Below are 19,707 nucleotides of genomic sequence, written 5' to 3' on the forward strand. Positions count from 1 at the left end.
GTTAAAACAACACATTCCATATCCAGCTAATAACATGCAGATAATCTAGCATTATTGATAAAAAAGCACAACAAAAACTGCATTAATTTTATTTACAAGATATGTTCTCTGACAGTCTTTACACATAACAGAGAGCTAAAAATATTATGCAACATCTTCCGCAAGATGAGCGATAAATACAAATGGGCAGAAGATAAAAAAAATATATAAATGCACAGTCCTGTGTGGTTTGTTATGTGCAAAACTATTATCAATCATAAACATGCAAAGGACGCCAGTTTTAAAGAAATAGTAACTTTTATTCATCAGAGTTGGCTAAGATATGTGTTATGGGTGCAACTGTAAAATAGCGACCAGAGTGGATATATTACCCTTACTATACAACAGTAAAATTTGTCTCTGCATGCATGCCACAACACAGTTATGCAATTTTTCAAAATCAAACATGGCATTTATATAACAATGTTTGTTAATATTCTTTATTAAATCGTAAGTAAATCCGTCTATAATTTTATTGATGCAGGTATCAAAGAAATTTGATGACCAATCGGTAGCGCCTTTAGTTCGTCCATCTAATAAATATCTCAAATAATACACAAACAAAATGTCCACATTTGAAAAATATATGTTTAACTTTACCTGTTTATTGTATATGTTAAACACATATTATACACATGTGCAACATATGCATTATACATGTGTTTTACACATATCTAAAACATATACATGTTAAATACACTTTTCAAACAACATAAAATACTTATAATACTAATAAACTTTTGCCAGCTAACCTATTGAAAATTTATTTAAACCAATTCCGGATTTAGATTATAATTAGCTTATATTCTGTCGTTCACAATCAATCGTGATTTTTTACGTCACGGAAGCAGAAGATGATTTGAAGCTTTAGGTAAGGATGATGTTTTTAACGTCGGGGCTTAATGCTTTTCTTTTTTCTGCCATCTTGAAAACTGTCATCAAAATACTGTAGAAAATGCAGATGACAGTCAAACTTATGGCACGTGTCTGTATGTCGGTAAACATTTTCCACAGAGCGTCAACTTAACAGCTATAGCTAAATACTATTCAGGTTGCTTAAAGATTAAGCTTAAATAAAATACAATGTACATTTTTATTTTGAGAAGTGCAAGTAGAAAAAACAACTAGAGTAAAGCTCGTTGCGAGTAATGAGTAGGTTTTCCATGAAGCAAGTCGAAATTTTATTACATTTATTTGTTAATTTGTCAAAACTGAACAAATTAATTTGATTTTAAGTATCTTTATCTTTACAAAATCACTCGCTGAAATTTTCTGTTGATTACTTGATATATTAAGCGTTTTCTTATTAAACTATTTTGTTTATTTTCAGACCTAAATATTGTTTAATATTGAAAACATCAGATGTCTGCAAAAGCACTATATTGGAGGCAAAAGTGTAAACTAAGTGCTCTAAACCTCTTATCATGTACATTGAATATACATTAAATATGTCATGTTTCCATAGTTTTTGTATTATAATACATGTTATACTGTACCTGCAAAGTACTATCTGATATGCAGCTCATTGTTTATATCCAACAATTGTGTGTACATGTATGTTTTGGAGCAAACGGCTTTAGTTCAAAGAATACTAATATTTGGTTAGTCAGGTAGTCCGAAGACATATTACTGTATTGAACTTTTCAAGATCCAGACGTTCTTTTTGACTTCATACATAGTCCTGTACTGTGGCTTGTAAAACATCGACAACTCATGGTAGTTTTCTCATCAAATGGTTTACAGGGTGGAAAATCATAGACCACCCAGGACGATCTGTTTCTGAGGCGGGCGGGGGCGATACATCAGATGACTGTCTAGAGGTCGTTCAAATTTTAATAATCAGTTCTTATCTTTAAATTGACAATTTTTAAATTGTTTACCTCATTCTCAAATAGACACCCCTTAACTTTCAAAAACGATGCTACCTGCCTGAAACACTACATTGTAAACATAACCAAAAAAAAATATTTTCCATCCAAAGAAATTATACTTATAATATACTTATGACTATAATTACACGTATATTCGTAGAATCATATGCGTAGGGTTTTATAAATTACTTAAAATTCTTTGAAGACTTTTGACTTTATTAAAACAATAATACTAAAAAGGCCTAAAAATGTCTCTCAAGGTATGCTTATGTCACTTTTCTGCTATTCAAATACATTTTCATATTGTCAACAAGGTCTGTACAGGTGTTGGTCCAAGGGGGGGGGGGGGGGGTGATAACAGGTCATGACATTGTGTAGAGTGTAAACTGTTCTACGGGCATTCTCCAAATACTGTTGTTCTGCCTGCGCCTCTAAAATATTTGCCTATCTATTTCTGTGTAAATCAATGTTTGAGTCAGTAAGATTTGAGATTAAATAATGCTGGGTTATTTTGGGCAAGAAAACATTTCATATTACTATTTTGTCTTATATAGCAAAACTTTATTTAGCTGCTTGTGATAGAGTATTTTTTGCAAAATTCGTTATTGACACAGTCCTAAATTGGGCTTTTTAATGTTTAAATAAAGATTATTATGCAATAATATCTTACGATTTATTTCGTTCTGCACAAAAGCTGGCAAAATAAATCAAACATTTTGAACTGCGATTTCAAACTTTCCTGGGATATGTGAAATCACGGAAGAATCTGCCTGCCAAATCCCCTCTTCTGAAGTATGAACAAGGTAACTGATTTTGTAAAAACCTAGAAGGTTGTTAGAACGTGACTTTGAACGGTTTGTATATCATTATACAATGAAATATGTTCAAACAAAATCAATTGGCCTTCTTTCAGTTTACTTCTTCATCCTAACTTTCAGAACACATTATCTTTGTCTTTAACTTACATTTAATTTACATAATTTTCTCTTACAAATGTATCTTGCCCTAAAATACAAAAAAGGGTTTAATATTATGAAATAACATTGCACACGAAAGATTTTAATATCTGTAACATAACATTATCAATGATCAAAATTGATGGGCCTTTCTTACTTACACAATTTTCCGATCTATTTAAACACATATATCAAATCACACGATGTAGGATTTCAACAGATGCATATTAATTGCAAAATTGTGTGACATTTCATCTTATTTATTGTATGTATAAGTCTCACTTAAGTATTGCAATCTTAAAGATTTATAGGTCGTGTATTTAAAAACAAATAAGATAAGCGTGAGTAAGAGAGGCAACAGTCTTATCTGGAATCTTGAAAAAAAAATGACTCATTCAATATCAATTTTAGAAGTAATCTTAACTTCCTACTTTTAATATCACTATCACGAGGCCAACTTATTTATGCAATTTATAATGTGTAAGATAGGATAAATAGTAAATAGTAAATAGATAAATGAAGTAGCTTCGCACGAGGTTAATATTCTTGAACATTATAAAAATGAACGATTTGGCGTTCTTCTTTTTTGGATTATCCCGTTTGGATATGGAATCTCTTCCCATGCTTTTTCGAAAAATTGCAAATGGACATACAAGGACAACGAGGTAAAAGTTAATTGTTCTGAACGAGGTTTAAAATCTATTCCAAAATTCAACGACACTGTAACTTACTTAGACTTGAGTCACAACGAAATCGGTGTAATCACCGGCAATTCATTACCAAAAAGATTAAAGCATTTTGACATTTCGTGGAATAGTATCAAGCATTTAAAGACGGCGTCCTTTGGATTTTTACCAAAGCTGGAATATTTAGACTTGTCCTACTGCAACATACGTGATGTCGACCAAGGAGTGTTTGGAGAGCTGGTCAATCTACGGTATCTTAACTTTCATATAACAGAGAACTAGGATTTGCATCCTTGCCCAATCTAACGTTTGATCTCAACAGAACAAATATTTTGTCTTTGAATTTTAATGGAATGAACTGTGCATCTGGTGTAGGTACAACGATAAAAAGATCTCATTTAAAATACATTGAAACAGCAAATTTGTCTGAACTGTTTCTTGCTAATAACAGACTTGAACTTTTTAAGCCAGGGGTGATATATAATTTGCCAAAAAGTGAGCAACTTCTTTCTACGGCCGAAAATAAATTAACAGCAGGTGTTTATCTATTGGAGTATCAATCAATGTCTGGATTGAAAATCCTAAACATGAGTTACCGATTACACCCACCTGTTTATCCCAATTCTGTCGTAGACCAATGTAGAAAAAAGGTGGATAAAACATGAAAGGAATTGTTTACCATCAGAAAACCATGTCGCACCATTTTAACTGGAGTATGCCATTTCCTCCAAATTTTGAAACCTTGTATGCACAATCTAGTCGACTTTATATCGTTGATCCCCGATTTTCAGTTATTGCTCCAAACCTTCGACATGTTTACCTTCAAAACAACTTTATCATTTCTTTGAAAGGCCAAATACGAGCGAAAGACAACCAAGTAGAAACCATAGATATTTCAAACAATTTTTGTAGCCATTTATTTCGTGCATTTGATGGGAAAAGTGTTAGACACATGAACATTTCTCAAAATGATTTAAGCCAAGATATAGAAAGAGACACAGAGGGTGAAATCTTTAAAACGTTTACAAATCTTAAAGTATTAGACATGTCCTTTAACAAAGTGTTGTCCCTTCCAAAGCTACTGCTAAAGAACCAAAACAAACTGAAATATCTGAATGCAAGCAATAATCGTTTATCAGAGTGGTTTGTCAATGTAAAACACATGTCAAATCTTACGTTATTTGATCTGTCTGACAACAAATTTGCAACAATTAGTCCAAGTGCTCGCAATCAATTAGAGAAGCTTTTCTAAAGCAACTTAGCTTTGGATTTGTCAAGAAATGGATAAGCATGTACATGCGAAAACCAAAAGTTTTTGATGTGGATTCTAAAATATAAATCCCATTTTATAAATGACTGCCGTCACGAGAAAAGGGCCCTTAAGGTCAAAATTTCACAAACTCACTTTTTTGTCAATTCTGATTAGTCAACTCTTTCTGAATACAAATATACTAAGAAATCCAAGATCTTGTGTGTTTTAAGCATTTTATGACAATTTTAGTAAGAGATGTTAACACGACTTTGACGTAGCTCGTCGAAAACGTCACGACGTCACGAACGTCAAATTTTTTTTGGCATTAATATTTTTCTTCTATACTTCCTTTCATCGTCTTGAATTGTTTGAAATGAAGTAGAATTAATTAATAATTTTCTACCACTCTAGATTTTTTTTACAATTTTAGCAAAAGAGATCAAAACATTTAAATATCCGGATATAGTTAAAGTTCTGCACACTTCTGATGACTCCACACGCAATACCCCCACCCCCTGCACATAAGATAAATAGATAAAGGATATCTAAGGAGAACAACAAATATCAAACTTCTCCCCAACCTTTAAATAAATCAAAGTTATTTAAGCTGCCGAGAAGCAAATTAAATAAGCAAACATGTAACAAACAAAAAGATTGTCAAATTCGATGCTTATGTTTCCCAATTTCGGGGCATTGTAAAATTGCATACACGAATTTATTTTCAAAAAGAGAAATATTTATTCTTTTTAATTAACCTTTTGCACGGAAATTTTATCGCATATTTACTGATATTACTTTTTAAGTATCTTCATAGTTCTGAAACAAGTTTAAAATCAATTATAGCTGTTTTTGAAACTCGGATGGTATGGTGTTAAATTATTGTCATGATTTCTCTTCTTTTTTATACGTTATCAACACTTAATTCTAATAAAATTACCGATGGAAAAAATCGGTTTTGACTGTCTCACTGAAAAGTAATTACAATTACAAGAATGTAGACAGTTTATTTGAGAAAAAATATTTTAACAAAAATGGCATCTTATATTTATAGATGAAAATTTACATCCATTAAGTATGATTCCCTCTATTTCGTACGAAAATTGATTGTAATTCACAGCTGTATAGAAAAAGACAAGTCTGAAATCAACTCGGTCCAGTTCTAACCATGCAGTTTACCGATCGGTCGAAATCTTCAGAAACCTAAGAAAAATCACTGATTGCACGAACTACCGTATATCAGGTTTTTTTCCGTGTCTTGTTTTTTCCGCGATTCAGAACTTAAAACTGTATATAACATTTTTTTACTATTTCAAAGTCATAGTGGAAATATTATAATATTCAAGATTGTTTAAACTTGTGAGGAAGGAGGGTAAAAGTATCTAAATTGCCGCTCTTAAAATAAAAAAAAAAAAATTGGCCAATAAACCCATTTACTCGATTTCCTTAATGTTAAATAATTACCGATAACTATTTTCAGTGACGCAAACAGTCATAAATAAAAAGATCATGTACCCTTACATATACCAGTAGCTCAGGTATGATTAGACATCGGTTTACGCAAGAAAAGCGACCATTTTAATAAGCTTGTCAATGGATTATTAAAGAAATTACGAGGCTTACATACATGTTATGTGGCGCTTGTCCGCCAAACCCGCAATTTGTACCTCTAAACTTACTGATCACAGTTCATTGTACTTTAACATACCTGTTTACTTCATAAGAAAAGAAAGAACTAAATAATAGATACCAAATTTTGTATCAAATTTACGCTGATATATTTTATGCGATTCGGAAATCGTCGCGAACAAAGCGGAAATTGGATACACGCGGAAAAAACTGATATATGGTATATAATCATGATGATGCCAAACTTAAATTCCCATATAAGATGCTTTGGCTACAGCTTTCATCTATCGTTCTGGTGTACATTAACAATAATTTAATGACCTTTGCTTACTTTTTACGATCAATTCAATTAATTAATTTATTAAGTAAAAGATGTAAATATATAAATAATAAAATGCTTTCTTTGGTCTTCGGTGATACATGCGGGTTATGGCTATAAAGATAGTTACATTTCAGAACGCGGGTTACATCCCTACTTTTTTTTCATGTTTATTGTTTAAATATAATAGTACACACCAAATATCGGCTAAGTGATTATCGATTTTAAACAAAATGACAAATTAAATGATAGACTTTATAGAGTGCATAAAGTTGCATACGGTATTCCGAAGTTTTAAGAAATATCGCGATTCTCGGATTTTTTTATTGCTGTACATTGTAACAAACACACATTTATACACATTGACTATCATCGAAAATTGTTTCTTGCATTAAAAAGAAAAGATGAGAAACCATTATCTATGAAGGTGAATTGTACGGCCGTGCATGTAATTAATTGTAAATGTTGCACATGTAGTGTTTATATTTATCGATAAACATGAATTAATTTATAAAACGGCAATTTTATCGACTTGATATGTAACATATTACTATAGTAGTATAATGATTGCGTTTACAAACCTGTTTAATTTTGAATCATGTACGTAACTGATTTGAGATGAATATAATCATACAAATGCTATAAATCCATGAAATTGTGGTAAGTTTTCAGGCATTATATGACTGATTTTTTTTTATCTAAGCTATAAAAGTACACACAACATGTGGATTTGGGTTGTTAAATTGCACAAGAAAACAAAATATGTTGCACTCAATTAATAAACAATTTTTCATTCGTATATGTAAACATACTTTTATGTTGTTTCATTAAAGGCACTTTAATATGAATATGTCACTAAGAATCAGACCTTTCCGTGAAATCAAATGCGATATACATGTATCAGAGTTAATTTTTACGCTGTCAGAATATTTCTCAAACTCTACTAATCTTTTAATTATAGCTTTTTATTCGTTAAATAATTTCAAAATTTGATTGCAAATTCTTAAAATGTAATAGAATATGCGAGAATTCATTTTGTATGTTGGCAGTAGCACTATAATTGAGATATAGCCGCTTCTCTCGTATTCCTTCCTACTAATTCAAAAAGTGTAGAATCGTCTCCCGTGAGGTGAACTTCCAAACTTATGATTTGAAATATTTGACTTGTATTGTTTCACAGTAATTACTGCACAGATAACTGGTAGATTTGAACAATACTGCTCTGCATCGATTCGGTATGTCTCAGCCTTCAACATCTCTTATCAACAACGAGTGTACAGTGTAGTTTTTTTTTACTTTATTAAATCATACATGTATTGCTCATGCTAACTAAAGTTGTAGAATTTTACTCAGGTTACTTTATTAATCATCATCGGAATCCACGACCAGTTGCGCATTCAATTAACAGCGTATGCGAGACGGGTTTTTGGTTTTTAACAATGATTTATAAAAAAAGTGATTTCCCATTTAGGGAATATTTTCATCACACACTAGAATGTAAAATGTGGTGTTTAAGTTTCATAGCGGATGCAAAAGCAGTAATTTTATGACGTCTCAGCATCAACTTTTGTGCAATATTTACGCGTTCGAAATGTGTAGATATTGACGTTACATGTGTATATTTCATTTATCAATATTTATTTTTTAAACCAACAGGTAATATTTGACTGAAAAAATATTAATCGCGGTATTAAAACAAGGCCAGACTCTAGTTATTCAGAAAACACAACACAGACGCAGAAAAAAAAATAGAAACAGAAAATTAAAAAACTGCGTTTACAAAGCCGCAACTTTGACGTCGTTTTCTGAGCATTGTGACGTCAAAAGATAAGGGTCCTTTTCTCATGACGGCAGTCAAATATTGATAACTACACTTGTTCTTCAACAAATACTTTATTCAAGTTTAAAGAAGATTCAAAAGTTTTGAACTTGTGCATCATATTTAGGTTGGTACATAGGTTGTTCAGTAACTTTGGCAATGTTCATTACGTTTGTAATCAGTTTAGTACTTGTTAAAAATAAATGGAAAATACGATACCTTATTTACAAATCCAAGCAAAAATTCGGAATTGTCACTCCCTTTAATATATATTTACCAACTGGTATGCATTATGAATATGACGCCTCCCTTTCATACAGTGGACAAGAATTAATGTTTGTTTTAAAGGAAGTTATACCTCGGCTCGAGGTCAACAAAAGCCTAAAACTCATTGTCAGAGACCGAGATTATCTGCCAGGCATTCCGAAAGTCGACAGCATAATGAATGGTCTTCAGGAAAGCAAGCGGACCATTTGTATAGTGTCGAAGAAGTATTTGGAGTCTAAGTGGCGTGACTATGAAGTAAACATGGCGAAAGTAGAAGCCATTGAAGATCGTGGATCTCTTGATTACGTCATTCTTATAATGTTACCTGAAGTTTATAACGATGGAATTCCGCATAAAATCATGGACCTTATCAAAAAAGACCGCTTTATTGAATATCCGATGGAATCTTGCGCGTATGATGACTTTTGGGAGAGGCTTATGGGGATGCTTGATCAATTAATTGACAGTCTGTTATTCAAGGGTGGTAGAATTTTATTATTTACTATTAGGAAAATTCTTAAGCGTAGTTTTTCTTATTTCTATCCGAATTACTAAAAGCTACTGGGGTTTTTCTTATGTCTATACATGTCAGTCGTTTTGTTTTTGTACTAGTTAATTTGTTCCCTTCATTTGTTGACGATAGAAATTATTTAAAAATTCTATCTTTAAAAACACATATGATCAATTCTGAAGATGTGTTAAATTATTAAATACACATAATAGAATTTTTTTTCAATCGTTTGAAATGAAGATTCACACATCTTATGGTGCAATGAAGGTAAATGAGTGTCTATTTTTATGCGTGTTAAACCAAAGAGATTTTTGATATAACTATTCACAATGATAAATATCTGAAAGCATTTAATATATCTGAAAAAAAATTAACTTGATATAAGCATGCATTTTTTTTTGGCACCAGCATTTAATAAAATGTTAGACTGAAATAATTGTCTGATGATAAATATAAACCATATTGAAAAAAAGTGGATTGTATTCACAGTATCTTTATATTGGTTATAACTAAAAGGTTGTTAAATGCTATTAGTGAGTCAGAAAAGTACTTCCCAATGGTTAGAATGAATGTAGATATGGTTTGCTATTTTACCATTAGATTGATGTTGTATTTTCAAGTATTTGTATTAGTTTAACAGTTTAACACTTAATTTATGTTATATATTTTTTTAATCAGTTGTATTACGTTATCACTAGGAGATCTCTCTCCTTTGATACCTTAAGTTCTATAATGCCAATTTCCGTATCCTTCCAAAGTTGCTATATTTTTTTCATACGTTTTAAAAATGAAAGCAATATAAATTTCATCACGGTTTTCATACACTTTAAAACATTATTGCAAGTATACGTCACAATCATGATAGAATTGGGGGAAATATTTCAGTATCTCTTTGTGTCAAACTGTTTTTGTTCTTTTTTATTGTTATTTTTTGGTCTCCGCGTGGCCACATAGACACATATTTTGTAGAAATTAATGTTCCACAAAACACTTAAAATCACACAAAATTTCTATTGTTGTTTTGCTCTTCTGTATAACAACACTTTTCAAGGTGTATTGGGTTTACGCCTTTGTCAAATTAAACTATGGTTACTATAATCATTTTGATGAAAACATTAAATGTTTCATATATTATTTACATATGCTAGCAGAACTTTTTTCAATAAAATCAAAAATCAAAACATCACAAAACAAGTCAATAAATCAAAAGTTTTTGCTCACTTTTCAGTGTTGTATGTTACAAACTTGATGATAGATTGATATTTGAAAGAGAAAAATTGGCACTGATCTTTTATCGATATCAATGATGTATTTTCTATATTTTAAAAATTCAAATCTTACGAAAATCGTTTGTTTTATAGCTGAAGATTGCAATGCATTGTAAATAGATTATTATCATTACATGAATAATGATATTACGCAGGATTATAAGCGTAAATTTTTCATTTTTTTGGGAGGGAGGTGTTTTTGTTTTTGTTTAATTTTTGTTCTTCAATCAATCTGGAGTTATTTAGATTGGGTAAGTAATTTTGGTTTTACTGGTTTCTTAAAATTCGATTCAAACCAAAAAAAAATTACTATTTTTTAATACGTAAATTCATGAGTTATGGCTCTAAATTTAGTAGGATTGCCTGATTATTGTTGGTGTTAATTATTCGTATTTTTTTTATTCTATAATACATTTTTAATTAATATCCTAACGTGAAAGTAAATCGAGATGGTATGCCCTATCGTTTAGGAATAGAAAAATGGGTTATGGATTTCAAAAAATCTAGCTTAGTTCGGTTGCAGGTTGCACTACAGTTTTAAATTTTACTATATATATTATATACCAAAATTGCAAAACTTTACATACAGATTAAAAATCTAAAACGAACTTTTGGAAAACAATCCTCCTGACATCTTTTTAAACAACGTTCATTTACAATTTTCTAGCAAAATATACACGCGCATCCAGCAAGGCGTGAGACTTTGTTTACCTCGAAGTTAGTTGAAAATCAAGGCCGGGCCTTCCCCCCCCCCCCTCCGGAAACAACAAGCATCAAAAATTCAAAAGACCTCGCATTATTACAAAACTGGCATAGTTTGATCTCTTACAGACACGTAGCATCAGGGGGGCCAGGGGGGGTTAGTGCTGTTAGTGAGCCAGAATAGTACTTCCCAATGTTTAGAATGAATGTAGATATGGTTTGCTATTTTACCATTAGATTGATGTTGTATTTTCAAGTATTTGTATTTTTATAACAGTTTAACACTAAATTTAAGTTATATATTTTTTAATTTTTGTATTACGTTAACAGTATTATCACTAGGAGATCTCTCTCCTTTGATACCTTAAGTTCTATAATGCCAATTTCCGTATCCTTCCAACGTTGCTATATTTTTTTCATACGTTTTAAAAATCAAAGCAATATAAATTTCATCACGGTTTTCATACACTTTAAAACATTATTGCAAGTATACGTCACAATCACGATAGAATTGGGGGAAATATTTCAGTATCTCTTTGTGTCAAACTGTTTTTGTTCTTTTTTATTGTTATTTTTTGGTCTCCGCGTGGCCACATAGACACATATTTTGTAGAAATTAATGTTCCACAAAACACTTAAAATCACAAAAAATTTCTATTGTTGTTTTGCTCTTCTGTATAACAACACTTTTCAAGGTGTATTGGGTTTATGCCTTTGTCAAATTAAACTATGGTTACTATAATTATTTTGATGAAAACATTAAATGTTTCATATATTATTTACATATGCTAGCAGAACTTTTTTCAATAAAATCAAAAATCAATACCTCACAAAACAAGTCAATAAATCAAAAGTTTTTGCTCACTTTTCAGTGCTGTATGTTACAAACTTGATGATAGATTGATATTTGATAGAGAAAAATTGGCACTGATCTTTTATCGATATCAATGATGTATTTTCTATATTTTAAAAATTCAAATCTTACGAAAATCGTTTGTTTTATAGCTGAAGATTGCAATGCATTGTAAATAGATTATTATCATTACATGAATAATGATATTACGCAGGATTATAAGCGTAAATTTTTCATTTTTTTGGGAGGGAGGTGTTTTTGTTTTTGTTTAATTTTTGTTCTTCAATCAATCTGGAGTTATTTAGATTGGGTAAGTAATTTTGGTTTTACTGGTTTCTTAAAATTCGATTCAAACCAAAAAAAAATTACTATTTTTTAATACGTAAATTCATAAGTTATGGCTCTGAATTTAGTAGGATTGTCTGATTATTGTTGGTGTTAATTATTCGTATTTTTTTTATTCTATAATACATTTTTAATTAATATCCTAACGTGAAAGTAAATCGAGATGGTATGCCCTATCGTTTAGGAATAGAAAAATGGGTTGTGGATTTCAAAAAATCTAGCTTAGTTCGGTTGCAGGTTGCACTACAGTTTTAAATTTTACTATATATATTATATACCAAAATTGCAAAACTTTACATACAGATTAAAAATCTAAAACGAACTTCTGGAAAAATCCCCTTGACATCTTTTTAAACAACATTCATTTACAATTTTCTAGCAAAATATACACGCGCATCCAGCAAGGCGTGAGACTTTGTTTACCTCGAAGTTAGTTGAAAATCAAGGCCGGGCCTTTTCACACCCCCCCCCCTCCTTCCGGAAACAACACGCATCAAAAATTCAAAATACCTCGCATTATTACAAAACTGGCATAGTTTGACCTCTTACACATTGTTTTCATCAGCAAATCAGCTCATGTCGCGTGAACGCCGCAAATTCAAAGGGAAATTCGGGAATTAATTTGCCTTAGCCATGTTTTGAACCTTCAGTGAAATACTGTTATGACACCTATATTGCTTATTGGAATAAGATGCTGTTGTAGTTAATAATTAAATCCATGTTTAATATTTTAGAATAGAATGATGGGATTGCTTATTGTTATGATATATTTTATCTTTTTGACCTTTACGAAATTGTTTGTGCAAAAATGAAGAGTATTTGTACATGACCTTTTTTGTTTCAGTAAATTGTTTTTAAAATAAAAGGGAGGAACCTATGCAATTCATGTAAAAAGAAAATACAATCGAACATTATAAAAATCATTTAGCAGTTATTGTTAAAGATTAAATAACTTCTACGTTTCCTCAAGATTATAAAGATTAATTGAGTAAAAAGTAGCTTTATGATAAATATTAAAGCGACCAATCACACAGAATGAATACAGTATGTTTAGTCAACAACTTTTCAAAAAACATGTTTTGTTAAAGTTGGTGTTAATACTCCTTTCCTTTTTGGTGGTTTAGTTTAGCTACTTAATGCCTCTTGTCAAAATGAAACCCTTATACAAAATTCTGTTTTACACTTAATTATTCCAAGTACTTCTTGGGTGCATACGGGAAATACACATTATACTGCTAACGTGGATATGTTGGTGATTTCCACGGTAGAGCTACAACATATTCTGTTATTTTTTATAATGCTAAAACGATGGCCTTATGAAAAGCAGTGCATTCGATAAAAAAAATAAAGGAATAGTCATTGTTTGTCGTTTTGTTAAACTGTGTCATTTCGAAATTACAAAAACTGAATAAAATGAGAAGCTTCGTCATTTGGATTCTCGCGGCGGAAAGTTTATATTCTGTGTTTGCATTATATACCGATTGCACATGGACATATTTTGATTATGAAGTGGTGGTAAACTGTTCTGGAAGAGGTTTGACATCAATACCAAGGTTTAATGACAGTGTCACCTATCTAGACTTAAGTCACAACAGATTCTCATCCATTCCCGTGAAATCATTGCCTAATAATTTGAAACATCTTGATATTTCTTGGAATAATATAAAACAAATAAAAGGTAGGACATTTGAATTTTTATCAAAGCTGAAGTTTCTAGATTTGTCTTACTGTAATCTACAGGACGTTGACAGAGCAGTCTTTGGAGAGCTGATAAATCTGCAGCACCTTAATCTTTCATATAACAGAGAACTGGGATTTGCCTCTTTGCCTAATATAACGTTTCACCTAAACAAAACAAAAATTTTGTCTTTAATCATTGATGGAATTAATTGTGCGACAGGCATTGGTACATATATCAGGAAACATCATGTGGATGGGATTCGAACAACTCATTTGAGAAAACTGTCACTTGCTAATAACAGGCTTGAACTTTTTGAACGTGGTGTAATTTATAACTTACCGAAAACTTTAATGTTTTTTTCAATAGCAGGGAATAAAGTGACTGCTGGTGAATATCTTATTGAAATGCACACAATGTCAAACGTCCGAGTAATCGATATGAGTTATCAATATCACCCACAGGTAAACTATCCCTACTCAGTACTAGAGAATTGCGAAGAGAAAGTTGAAAAAGAAATGAAAACTCGTTTTACAGGTTTCAATACTCAAGCGGTACTAAGCGGGCCAAACTGGAGTATGCCTCTGCCTCCAAATTTAGAGACTTTGTATTTGCAATCTGCCAGATACATAATTAAAAATCCAAGTTTTTCCCTTATAGCACCGAATCTGCGGCATGTATATTTACAAAATAATTTTATCATGTCTAGTAGTGGTCGAATAATATTCCCAAACAATACCATAATTACATGTGATATTTCAAACAATATATTTTCCCATAATCCAGTGAATGATGGCCGTCACATGAAGTACTTGAATATTTCAAACAACAGGTTTGATAAAAGTTTTATGACAGACACAGATGGTACAATATTTGCAACTTATACTAGTTTGGAGGTAATAGATATGTCTTTCAATAACATTTTCTCTCTCCCAACGATGCTACTTAAGAACTCACACAAGTTGAAAATCATAAATGCTAGCAACAACAGACTGTCAAACTGGATGGTAGATCTGACTGAAATGCCAAATCTAATATCATTAGATTTGTCTGAAAACAAATTTACAACTTTAAGTGAGGGAGACCGCAACCATTTTGAAAAGGCGTTTCAGAAATCTAATTTGTCTATCAATTTGTTTAGAAATGGGATAACTTGTACGTGTGAAAATCAAGAATTCTTGATTTGGATACAAAAGCACAAAAAACATTTCCTAAACTTTGAAAACTACACTTGTTCTACAAAACGTACTTATTTTGATTTCAAAAATCTAAGATCTTCCTTGGCCATCCTGAAAAAGCAATGCGCGTCATACTTAGGCTGGTACATTGCTTGTGCAGTCACATTAGCGACATTCCTAACTTTTTTAATAAGTGTACTACTTGTTCGAAACAAATGGAAAATACGGTATCTTATTTACAAATTCAGGCAAAGATTTGGGTTTGTAGTTCCATTCAAAAAGCATTTGCCAACCACAATGCATTATCAATATGACGCCTTCATTTCCTATTGTGGGCGTGAATTGATGTTTGTTCTCAAAGAAGTCTTACCTAGGATCGAGGTTGACAAAAATTTAAGACTCCTGATCAGAGACCGGGACTACATACCGGGTATTCCTAAAGTTGACACCATTATGAGCAGTCTACAGGAAAGCAAACGGACAGTTTGCATAGTGTCCAAAAAGTATTTGGAGTCTAAGTGGCGTGACTATGAACTAAACATGGCTAAAGTAGAAGGCATCAAAGATCGTGGATCTCTTGATTATGTCATTCTTATACTGTTACCTGAAGTTTATAACGATGAAATTCCGCATAAAATCATTGATCTGATTCGGAAAGACCGCTATATTGAGTATCCGATGGAATCCTGCGCTTATGATGATTTCTGGGATCGATTAATCAAGATGATTGAAGAATAACTGTTGCTTGACTTATCGATTATGATTATTTTGAACTTATTTTATAAATACATTTCTTCACATTGTTTAAATAGAAGATACTTACTATAACATTTGTTTAGTTTTCTTTTTTTGGTGATCTTTATTTTCTTATCATCTCTTTTTTTTAACTGAACTTTGATGTTACAGATTGAATTGGACGTTTATTGATCCTAGAGTTATTCAACTTTCAACTAATTGGTATTTGATTTTTATCGAACATGACATGTTTAGGCAAAACGAATTTATCCATATATAATCTTTATTTAACAATTTTTTAAATTTAAATTTGCCTAATTAATCTGCCCGGACTAATGTAGAGATCAAACATGATTCCAGTGATAACTTATTCATATAGAAGAATTGGATGTCAAAATTATAAACGTTTAACCAATTGATTGGTAATACGAATGTTTAAGCACATTTGCACACTTTACATGAATACATGAAGAGATATTAAAATAGATGTAGAAAGGGTATCATCATTGCAGGAATGATTTGTTCAGTCTGCAGACGCAACTTTTATTGCTGTCTCCACACTTATTTGACCACTAAAGATGTTTGATTTATTGCAACAATTATCTTTTAGAACTTTCGATGTGATATAGGTCTAGTGATTTTTGCATATTCTATATACTTTATCATATCTATTTTCCATAAATGATAAGCCCAGTTTCTATCAGTATTATATGTATGTGTTTTTTAAATAAACAAAAAAATGATAACATTCACCGTTTTAGTGCATATTCTGGTTATATTAACCGTTGAATTTTTTCAGAATGGTGGGTAAATATTTTGCCTTTTTTCCATCTGATAAATTTTGTGTCAGGTTGTAGCCAGGACAGTTTTTAACTGATTCTATCATTTGCATGATTCGTCGAATTTATCACGCAATTTAGCAATCAGCAATATGTGCAAGTAAAACAATATCCTGTATATATAATATGGGATTGGGTTTATTCTAACTATTACCACCACATCTTTTTTGAAGTTCGGTCAAGAAGGGAGTATGTTAAAAATCTGGATCACTTTGACGCTCTATTTAAGCATTGGCTATGCAGCAAATCGTGACGTTAGGTTAAAGGTTAATTGTTCGACCTTGCTTAACAAGAAGCTGTTCCATCTTCATTCAAATCTGTGGCATGTGTCCAAGTCAAGTGAGGTTTACCTTAAGGTACTTTACCTAGTATTATTTCATTTATTGTTCGTATACGTGTTTCCGATAAATTTAAAAATGAAGAAATATTCATTTGTTGTAGTTGTATATAATTTTGTAGGAAAGTGTCTTCTTGACCACTTTTGAAACAAGATGTTCGAATGAGAGGTGCTTAACACGGACATCCATGGCAAAACATGGTAGGGTGATTAAAATAATGGTATTTCATATATATACAGCTCTCACATAAATCATATATTTTGGGAAAATTATTTTTCTGTACAAGTATTACTGAACTGTTTGAATGAATTTTTAAGAGAATACTTCTAAAATATCATTTTCCCATTAGGATTTGAAAGGCCTGTAAAGGATGATTAAATAGAACAAGATAATTATGTTGATAAAAACGTCATATTTTTATAATAAATTAATATCCTGATGTGGTCATTTTAAGTTGCAGCAGCACAATTTAAGATACAAACAAAAAGTCAAACCTAAATTTAATACTGTATTTAAATGTAGAATTCTGTTATTTTATAAAATTTATAATTTTCTTGCTAATTTATCATGCATTTTGAATTCATCAGTTCCAGTACCTAAAGTTTGTCCAAAAGGGTGGAAATCGAGAAAGGGGAGTTGTTATCAAGTGTTTTCGGAAAAGGTGAACTGGTTCCAAGCCCAGGTAGTGACAGATCAATTTATAAATGATAAAGAAGTGTTTGATTATATTCGATAAAGTTATTTATTTTATGTTTTGGTTGATATTCTGAGAGTACATTTTCCTCACAGATGAATTGTCGAAAACATGATAGCACGCTTGTTCAAATTGAGGATGAACTTGAAAACCAATGGTTAAAGAAACAATATCCTGATATTAAAATGGGTAAACCTTCGCATAAGATAACAACTTAATTTTAAACATAAAGATTTTTTTTATGAGTGTTAAGATTATATCTCTGTATATTATAAAGATCAAACTTTATTACAGAAGAAAAAAAATTAAAATAAAATTATTTTATTTTATTTCTTTTGTTATTACCATAGCAACATGGATTGATGCCGTTGATTTAGGAAAAGAAGGACAATGGATGTGGTTCTCATCCGGAAAAACCGCAGCCTATCTCCCTTGGTTCAGTGGTGAACCAAACAATCACAATTCAATTGAACACTGTGCTGTAATATTTCATAATGGCAATGAAAAATGGAACGATACAAAATGTCACCACAGCTTTTATTTCATGTGCGAGAAAAAAATATACTAGTCTACAAATTGTAATCGTGAAAATTTTATATTATTCAAAATACCCAGAGTGATTGAATAAAGTAGACATATGCATATTAAATGATTCATTTGTAATTGATAAATCATAATAATTCCTAAACAACGAAACACTGATTCTGATCGCATTTTTCCAATTTGTTTTACAACTCCAAACGTCTGGGCAGGTTGTTTTAGAAGGTTTCGGCCTCTAGTCAGTTGTTTTATAAAATATGAATAATCAATCAAAGGTAACATTTGACAGCGGTTTGACACAATCAGTATTCTATGAATTCTGATTATATACACACATATACAATGTATCAACACACAACATATAATTAAAAGTTTACTTTTTAATTTTGTAAATAGAATCAACACGTCATGTTCAATACTTTTGTATTAATTTCATGCAAATTATGTAGAGAAAGAATATGATTCGAAATAAAACAAATTACTGTCCTTACTAAAATGATTACACCGTATTTTTAACTTTATTTGGATGTGATGAATTATTACGATTCGAATTTAACAATACAAAAAACGCAATAATAAAATGATAGCTGAAATAAATCATTTATCAAATGAATTTTTAAGGTATCAGTGAAACTCTTACTATACCTACTTGAGTTTTATTTTATAATAAATCTTAATTTTCATTTTATAAATTTAACCACAAAGTGTCTACAACCTTGCTAAAACACACATTTCTCTATACAACAAGCTCTAAAAATGAAAAAATAAATATATATGAAAAGAAAGACCAAATATGAAAAAATAAAATATTAGAAATAGCCCAGATTTGGAGTTTTTTCTTCTTCTTTTATATTATATGAAGAGATGCATAGTGTAATGTGAATTGACTTATATTTGTACGAACTGACATTTTAAAACACAAAGATCTAGTACATATTCTCTTATTTTGGGTTTCTTAAATACTGTTACCATGGAGTCGGCTGTTCGTGTGTGTTACGATTCAACAATATAGTTTGTCTCATAAGAATAAAAAAAAGTACTTTAAGAGCTGTTACTGCATATTTGTTTTATTATGATAAGTACTTCCTGGTACACTGGTATACGGAACCTCTAAGTGTGGATAAAGATGTTTTCTACATCTCACTAATATAAGATGTAATATGGGGCCTTGCATTCGATAGTTTCAAAGGG

The 19,707-nt window shown here is 31.0% G+C and overlaps 2 protein-coding genes and 2 pseudogenes across 3 annotated transcripts; all 4 read left to right on the forward strand.

Annotated features, from left to right (window-relative positions):
* The first annotated feature begins 3,427 nt into the window (after window positions 1–3,427).
* Window positions 3,428–4,406, forward strand: LOC128183974 (toll-like receptor 4; annotated as a pseudogene).
* Window positions 4,407–4,504: 98 nt separating this feature from the next.
* On the forward strand, window positions 4,505–9,421 carry LOC128183971 (toll-like receptor 4; annotated as a pseudogene).
* Window positions 9,422–13,484: 4,063 nt separating this feature from the next.
* On the forward strand, window positions 13,485–16,108 carry LOC128183968 (toll-like receptor 4). The gene has a single exon (XM_052853216.1). The coding sequence runs from the start codon at window positions 13,928–13,930 to the stop codon at window positions 16,106–16,108; it is 2,181 nt and encodes a 726-aa protein (XP_052709176.1). The 5' UTR covers window positions 13,485–13,927.
* An 81-nt stretch (window positions 16,109–16,189) lies between these two features.
* LOC128183976 (C-type lectin mannose-binding isoform-like) lies at window positions 16,190–18,770 on the forward strand. Of its 2 annotated transcripts, none has more exons than XM_052853224.1 (5): window positions 16,190–17,300; window positions 17,404–17,482; window positions 17,870–17,943; window positions 18,072–18,165; window positions 18,327–18,770. In XM_052853224.1, the coding sequence occupies exons 1-5, from the start codon at window positions 17,136–17,138 to the stop codon at window positions 18,542–18,544; spliced, it is 630 nt and encodes a 209-aa protein (XP_052709184.1). In that variant the 5' UTR covers window positions 16,190–17,135; the 3' UTR covers window positions 18,545–18,770. The 2 variants fall into 2 exon arrangements, with proteins under 2 accessions (XP_052709184.1, XP_052709183.1); XM_052853223.1 differs by having other exon boundaries at window positions 16,203–17,300; window positions 17,870–17,964; window positions 18,327–18,769.
* The last annotated feature ends 937 nt before the right edge of the window (window positions 18,771–19,707 follow it).

Source organism: Crassostrea angulata, chromosome 5 (assembly GCF_025612915.1).
Source record: "Crassostrea angulata isolate pt1a10 chromosome 5, ASM2561291v2, whole genome shotgun sequence".
NCBI lineage: Eukaryota > Metazoa > Mollusca > Bivalvia > Ostreida > Ostreidae > Magallana > Magallana angulata.

Coding starts and splice junctions, on each gene's coding strand:
- LOC128183968 (XM_052853216.1), top strand. CDS start 13,928: ATGAGAAGCTTCGTCATTTGGATTCTCGCGGCGGAAAGTTTATATTCT.
- LOC128183976 (XM_052853223.1), top strand. CDS start 17,136: ATGTTAAAAATCTGGATCACTTTGACGCTCTATTTAAGCATTGGCTAT. Junction 17,301..17,403: donor CAAGTGAGGTTTACCTTAAG/GTACTTTACCTA, acceptor ATAATTTTGTAG/GAAAGTGTCTTCTTGACCAC. Junction 18,166..18,326: donor ATATCCTGATATTAAAATGG/GTAAACCTTCGC, acceptor TTATTACCATAG/CAACATGGATTGATGCCGTT.